Source organism: Vipera ursinii (assembly GCF_947247035.1).
Source record: "Vipera ursinii genome assembly, chromosome: 1".
NCBI classification, from domain to species: Eukaryota; Metazoa; Chordata; class Lepidosauria; order Squamata; family Viperidae; genus Vipera; species Vipera ursinii.
The window spans coordinates 192,358,431-192,365,888 of NC_139512.1; the positions used below are offsets into that span (position 1 = coordinate 192,358,431).

Consider the following 7,458-nt stretch of genomic DNA (forward strand, 5'->3'; position numbering starts at 1 on the left):
AACTGGAGAAACCCATTCATTTTCTACACTATGAGACTTCGAGAATCAGAAAATCAAACTCACTCCAGATTATTTTATAAGGCCTTGCCATTTCAACTGGATCTGTCTAGTCACAGTCCAAGTCCTCACAATGGCCTGGTAGATTGTCTTGAGACCCATTCTTCTCTAATAGGGCCCGGAAAGCTTTAAACAGGGTAGCTATCAACAGACACAAAAAAGCAGAAAAATGTTTTGCCATCATATCACCATGATGTAATCCTTAATATGGATTCTTAGTCATGCTATTAGTTCACTGTTTATCTTTCTCTAAAGAGTGTTCCAGATCTCTCTTCCTAAACTGTATTTCCTGGAGATCCTCAGAAAACAATGAACACACCAGGATATGCATAGGAAGAAAGGGACATTTAGGGGCAACCCAGCCTAAGGCCATTATTATCAACACATTCTGTCTTTATAAGATAAAGACTCCCTCAAATCTAGCTCAACTTACTTTCTTTTTATTTATTTCTCTCTCTCTTCCCTCCCTCTTGAGATAAGACTATCATACTATTGATTTAATGAAGAAAGTGAATAGGACAAACATTAATTTAAAAACATAAAACACAAAAGGGAAAATACTCAGGGAGTGCTTCGACCAAAGGGAGACATAATTTGGAAAAAAAATCAAGCATACCCTCATCCATATCAATAGGATCTGGCCTGGCCGGCTTAGTTTCTGGGTTTGGATCAATTTCTCCAGGTTTAAGTTTTCTAGGATCATCGGCAGTTTCTTCCTCATTGTCCCTTTGAGCAGCTTTATCTCTATCAAGATGATACAAAAAACACAAAAGATAAGAAAACAACATTTCTAAGAAAATTACACAATTTAGTAATCACTGCAATTTCCAGAATGCCATAAGAACCAAAGCAAAATTCCTGCTCTATTATTAAGCACCTCAAAGTTTTCTTCAAAAAGTTTAGGCATTTCTATAACAGGAAGTATTCCAACATCTAAGAATCTATGCTCCCATTACAATGAAAAATTACTTACAATAAAAATTCATAATGCTCCAAGCACTGGGCAGCTGTTCGTCCAATAATTGGTGCAATAGTTCTCCATTGAGTTGGCATAAGTTTGGCCAAATGAAGCAATTTCTCTTCTTCCTCTCGTGACCATTCTGTCTTCTTAATACTTGGGTCTAGCCATTCATACCTTATGCAAAATGAAAATTTGGTTGCTTAACAGAAAGTTTCTATTAAATATAAGAATACATTAAAGCATCAGCATTGACCTTCAGTTTTAAGAAATAAATTTCTTGGGTTTCTTTTGTGTAATTGTTTTACACAAATATTTCTGACTAGTTTAATCCCAAACATATTTTTTTCTTGTAGAATTTTTTAGAAGGCTTTTGCCTATTAGGTGAAATAAAAAAAATCACTAACACAACCAAATTTACTTTAAAATTACAAGAAATTACATTACCATCTGGCTTTACATTGCTTTGCTGATTTTCTGTGCAACAAAGAGGCAATACGAGACCACTGGTTTTTGCCATATTTCATTACAGCTGCTTTAAGAATTTCATCCTTAAAAGAAAGGGAGAGTTTTGTTTATTATAGTATTTATTTAACAGGATTTTTTTTCAGTTCCAATTAAAACTTCTTATAAAAAGGTGCGAGGTTTGCATGAAAAGTCCATTTTATTCCCTTTCATAATTCCTCCCCTCTCCCCTCTTCCTCCCTTAACATAAGAACAAAAGATTAAATGAAATTAAAACAAAAGATTTGGGATTGTTTACTAAGAAATATCAGGAAGTCGAGCTAAATTGTATGGACCACCATGTTCCAGTAGGTCAAACTGATGGAACAGACTTCTATGATGGATCTTTATTAGAATGTTCAAGTACTGTTATGGGTCAATCTCTTCTTAATAGATACATTCCTCTATGACTGTCAAAAACAAACGAATATATAACTAGCCCAATGCTTCTCAACCCTGGCAGCTTGAAGGTATGTGGACTGCCACATTTGAGAAACAATGAGAACTATTCATTTGCTTATTATTTCACTGAATGTATTCTGTGTGAAAATGAATTCCAAAATACTGTTTGCAGTTTACCTGCCTTTTCCTTATAGACAATTTAGACAAGATAGTGAAAAATGTCAGGTATGGTTGTCTAACAGTTGGTTGTCTATGGTTGTCTATACTGCTTTGGTTCAGGTTCCGTTATGGATAGTACTCAATTTACGATTCATTCAGTGACTGTTCAAAGTTGCAATGACACTGAAAAAAGTGATTTATGAGTGTTTTTCACAGTTACAATAATTGCAGCATCCTCATGGTCACATGATGAAAATTCAGGCATTTGGCAAATGGCATGCATTTATGGCAGTTGCACTGTCCCAAAGTCATGTGATCACTATTTGTAACTTTCACAGCTGGCTTCCAACAGGCAAAGTCAATGGGGGAAGACAGACTCACTTAACAACCAGAAGATTCACTTAATAACTGCAGTGATTTGCTCAACTGTGGCAAAAATGTTCATAAAATGGGGCAGAAATTACTTGTCTTAGCAATAGAAATGTTGGGCTCCCTTGTGGTGATAAGTTAAGAACTATGTATATTTAAAACAAATCTCTGGAAGGGCATGCATAGAACTGATATAACCCAAGTTTTCATTCAAAATTATACAATTTTCTAATGTTCAATCACATATTCAGTGTAAATATAAATGCAACTGTAGGAATGTACTATTAAACTAAGGATACAAAATTCAAATGATGGCTAGATGGCAGCAAACGCACTCAGAAAATAGGCTTCTAGATTTTTGCAGCCCAGACTCAATATCCCTAGCAAAACATCCATACGGATTTTCATTTCAGGCTCACATTTTCCCACTTTTAAAAAAGATCTATCATGGAATTGGCTCCAGTCTTTCTTAAGGCAGTGGTTACGTTTCGTGAAACCGAAGAGCCACAGGTTTCCTAATAGGCCTTAAGGTCTGGCCAACAGTTAGAAGATAAAAGACAACCACTTGGAAACATCCATCAAAAATGCAATCTCTCTTATCAATCAGAGAGAGTACCCTCAGGATGGGCTCCAGCACGAGTCTGAAAGCTCGGAAGACTAAATATCTGGTCCCGATGACAGACCCAGATTGGATCCTACGCAGCATGGATCGTCCTCCTTTCTCCTGTTTCCCCCCCCCCCCGCCCCAACATAAATCGTCTGAAGTTGGTGAGGACGAGAGTGGCCAACGTCAGGCAGGAAGCTTCAGTGGACCAGAACCAGTTGTCCCAACTTATAGTATACACTTATAGTACACTCGCTCTCACTGAGATCGGAGGGAGCTCCAGAGAAGGAAACGAACATTGATTTTAGCTTTGCCTGTTAGTATTCTTTAAATACTTATTTGACGTCATGGGGAAGCAAGATGTAAGCTTCCATCCCGACGCGATACAAAAAAACAGAACCGCTGGCCAGAACCATTTTCTCTTCCAGGCATGCGTCTGGGCCCTTTGCGCATGCGCTTGCCGCCGCCGTCGCCATAACTGCAGAGGGCCCCTACGGAAAAAGAGCAACTCTGCTCCGAAAAAGGTCGGGAAACCGTGAGAACATTACCTCTGTATTCCTCCACACGCCCCCTTTTATCATGATCCGCGGCATCGTGACGGTAGAGGAGTAAAGCCCTGCAAAGGGAGACAAACGACAACGGCAGAACAAGCAAGCCCCCGACGACCCGAGAGATTAGACAACCGCACAGGCGCACTCTTGCCAAGCGAACGTCTCCTGCGAGGACTCTCAAAAACGCTCGGGATTGGACAAGGGGAAGCCCCGCCCACTTGTGGGCAGGGACGGTGTTGGCTCTCTGCGCGTGCGTGCGTGCGTGTTGAGGGAAGCTCATTTTTCCTTAAGTCAGGATGGTTTCGTTTTGTACTTGAAAGTTTAACTGAAGCTGGAAGATGGCTTTTCACATTACAAAGTCTGTTAATTTACTAATTCCACGGTGCTGGTTCTTTCTCTCCAGAACATAATCCTCTCAGTACTGCTTTATGCATCGGAATTTAATTTGTTTGGATTTGCATCACTGCGATGCGGGAGCCCAACCCCAGCACTTCTACTCTATAGATTTCTTTTTCTTTTCAAGTCTTTGTCCTCATTTCTGTCTTGTCTATACGCGGGAAACACTTCGCGCATCCCGTAAAGTCCGAATCAAAAGTGAAAATAGCCCAACGTCCCCCGCAGGAATCCCCCGCAGTCCTTCCCGGCAGCGCCAAGACTCTTCGGGTCCCTCCAACTTCCAAGAAAAGCGCTCTGGTCTGCTCAGAGGCTTCCATCGCGGACCGAGCTCCTCAAACGCATCCAGCCCGGGCGCGGAAGCCATAATAGAGAGGTGCACTTCGCGCCTGCGCGGGCGGTGGCCACGTGACTATTTGGGAAGATTATCCCAAGATCCAAAGTGAGCGGGCGCAGTTGGCGGCTCTCTTTCGTGCCTCTAGTTCAAGGGTCTTCAAACTTGGCCCTTTTATGACTTGTGGACTTCAACTCCCAGAATTCCTCAGCCAGGCATGCCTAGTTGAGGAATTCTGGGAGTTGAAGTCCACTAGTCATAAAAGGGCCAAGTTTGAAGAGCCCTGCTCTAGTTCGCCTGACTGAGTCATGGCAGCGGAGGAGCTGGCGCTCCTGTCTCAGGAAGGTAAACGGCGAAGGGGTGGAGAAGGCTTGGCCTCCTCCTTCCTCCTGTTTGCCTTCAGCTTGTAGGGACCCCTCTCTAGAGGGTGAGTAAGCAGCACCCAAGTGGACAAAGCGTGATTTACCTGCTCCGGAGTAAGGTTATCAAAAACAAGGACGGGGTTGTTAAAATGTGCCTTAGATAGTAACGCAAAAAAGCCAAAAACGAATAAATAAAACAATTGCACCCTCTGACTCTGCACTTCCAAGGGGAGAGGCTTCGTCAACCAGAAAAGACATTAAAGTAACGATTCCCTTAGGATGAGAGTTGCAGTGTCCCACTGTCAAGGGGATTTCGTAACACCAAATACGGTAATAAGGCCCAATAGCAACTTAGCCGGATTCTCCTCAAACAGGCAAAAGAGCAATTGGCACATAACTTGACTTCCACTGGGCAAATTCATAGATGGAAATGAAGCTGCAATAAGTAGCCCAAGAGGAGCAGAAGACATCAGATCAGTAAATTACTACAACGGGCAATGAATTGTTTCACAGCCACTACCGCAGTTCGGTTCGTTGCTTCCGAGTGGCTCCTCGCTTCTGCTTCGGGAATTATTTCAGGCGATGTTCTCCCCATCCTTGCGGAAGGAATTACAATAGAATAAGCAAGAAACGATTGGAAATACATCAGGATGTTTGTATAGTGCACTCGGGAGTGCAAGTGCATTCCTTTCAATATGTAGTCCTCACTGTGTCTAATCACTCTTGTAAACCCTTCCTCTCCTATCCGTCCAGTCTGCAAGGGAGGCAAAAAAAGAAACACAACAGGCCAGGTAGAGGGTAAGTGACTCTAATGGCAATCACAAGACTGAGAGCTTCAAAGATTGTATATGCAGGCATTGGTCATAAATCTGCTTTCCAGCACCATGGTAATTTGAAACAATAGCTGGTTGAGGCAGTTGGTAATCAAGGACTACCTGTACAAACATTCCCTTTTTAATCATCCTGGCACTGGGATGAACATTCCAAAGGGCAGGGAAAAGGGAAGTACAGGCACAGTCATGTAATTTCCCATTTAGTGACTGCTTCACTTAACAACAGCTGCTGGTCACAATTGTTGCCTATTGAAGACTATCTGTAATGGAGACTGGAAGCCTCCTCGTCTTTTATCAGAAATTTAAAACAGTTGTGTTTCATATAAGCTTTAATGTTTAGAAGTCTAATTGTTTACATTATTAAGGGATGGCAAGATAATGATTTTCTGTTATTCAATTGGAGTATTGAAATGCTTTGAGCCCACAATAAAGTATTGACCCTGCCTTTTCTTTGTCATCAGTGCAAATGTAAATCCTATTACATCAGGCAATAAGAATGTTTCCAATGCTTATTTTCAACCAAAGTAAGGTTAAATATCAGGATTTTCTTAATTCCTAAAATATAAGATCACAGAACAATTCATATCTCCCCTTATTTCTGTTAAAGCTATCCATTTCATGCTTTGAGGCCTGAGAATCACATATTCACAAGGAATATTTGCTATAGAAGATTGTGGAACCCAAAGAAATAGCAAATAACATGACAAATAGAAAACTAGAAGTGAATTTTGTATCATATATTGTATTTTTTTCATTGTTTTAATTATTTACCTGTAAAATGAACTATGAGGAATGTGTACTTCTGACCCTGAGACAGATATATAGATGTCTTAGAGAATTATTATATTTATTTTTAGTCTTTTTCCCAGGCTATCTTAAACTTTGTTTGAAAATAAATACAAAGCACCGATAGGTTACTTAAGAATAGAAACATTTGAAAATTAAACTAATTATAGTAAGAACTCTACAGGTGAAACTCAAAAAATTAGAATATTGTGCAAAAGTTCATTTCAGTAATGCAACTTAAAAGGGGAAACTAATATATGAGATAGACTCATTACATGCAAAGCAAGATAGGTCAAGCCGTGATTTGTCATAATTGTGATGATTATGGCATACAGCTCATGAAAACCCCAAATCCACAATCTCAGAAAATTAGAATATTGTGAAAATTAGAATAAGGTGCAATATTCTAGGCTCAAAGTGTCCCACTCTAATCAGCTAATTAAGCTGCAAAGGGTTCCTGAGCCTTTAAATGGTCTCTCAGTCTGGTTCAGTAGGAATCACAATCATGGGGAAGACTGCTGACCTGACAGTTGTGCAGAAAACCATCATTGACACCCTCCATAAGGAGGGAAAGCCTCAAAAGGTAATTGCAAAAGAAGTTGGATGTTCCCAAAGTGCTGTATCAAAGCACATGAATAGAAAGTTATGTGGAAGGGAAAAGTGTGGAAGAAAAAGGTGCACAAGCAGCAGGGATGACCGCAGCCTGGAGAGGATTGTCAGGAAAAAGCCATTCAAAAGTGTTGGGGACTTTCACAAGGAGTGGACTGAGGCTGGAGTCAGTGCATCAAGAGCCACCACACACAGACGGATCCTGGACATGGGCTTCAAATGTCGTATTCCTCTTGTCAAGCCACTCCTGAACAACAAACAAGGTCAGAAGCGTCTTACCTGGGCTAAAGAAAAACAGACCTGGTCTGTTGCTCAGTGGTCCAAAGTCCTCTTTTCTGATGAGAGCAACTTTTGCATCTCATTTGGAAACCAAGGACCCAGAGTCTGGAGGAAGAATGGAGAGGCACACACTGCACGATGCTTGAAGTCCAGTGTGAAGTTTCCACAGTCTGTGTTGATTTGGGGAGCCATGTCATCTGCTGGTGTTGGTCCACTGTGCTTCATTAAGTCCAGGGTCAACGCAGCCGTCTACCACGA

The 7,458-nt window shown here is 41.0% G+C and overlaps 1 protein-coding gene and 1 long non-coding RNA gene across 3 annotated transcripts in view; one reads left to right on the forward strand and one right to left on the reverse strand.

Annotated features, from left to right (window-relative positions):
- CDC5L (cell division cycle 5 like) overlaps positions 1-3,880 on the reverse strand; it is a 31,425-nt gene extending 27,545 nt beyond the window's left edge. Inside the window, exons 1-4 of one of the 2 annotated variants that reach the window (XM_083350739.1) lie at positions 3,602-3,863; positions 1,463-1,566; positions 1,031-1,192; positions 674-801 (exon numbers count right to left, since the gene is read on the reverse strand). In XM_083350739.1, the coding sequence (XP_083206865.1) occupies positions 674-801; positions 1,031-1,192; positions 1,463-1,566; positions 3,602-3,646 (439 nt within the window). In that variant the 5' untranslated portion in view covers positions 3,647-3,863. Of the gene's footprint in view, positions 1-673; positions 802-1,030; positions 1,193-1,462; positions 1,567-3,601 lie in introns of both variants that reach the window. The other variant, XM_083350740.1, reaches the window with a different exon arrangement.
- Positions 1-7,458, forward strand: part of LOC310632646 — a 1,302,393-nt gene that overhangs the window by 193,250 nt on the left and 1,101,685 nt on the right. The gene's annotated exons all lie outside the window — the stretch shown is intronic.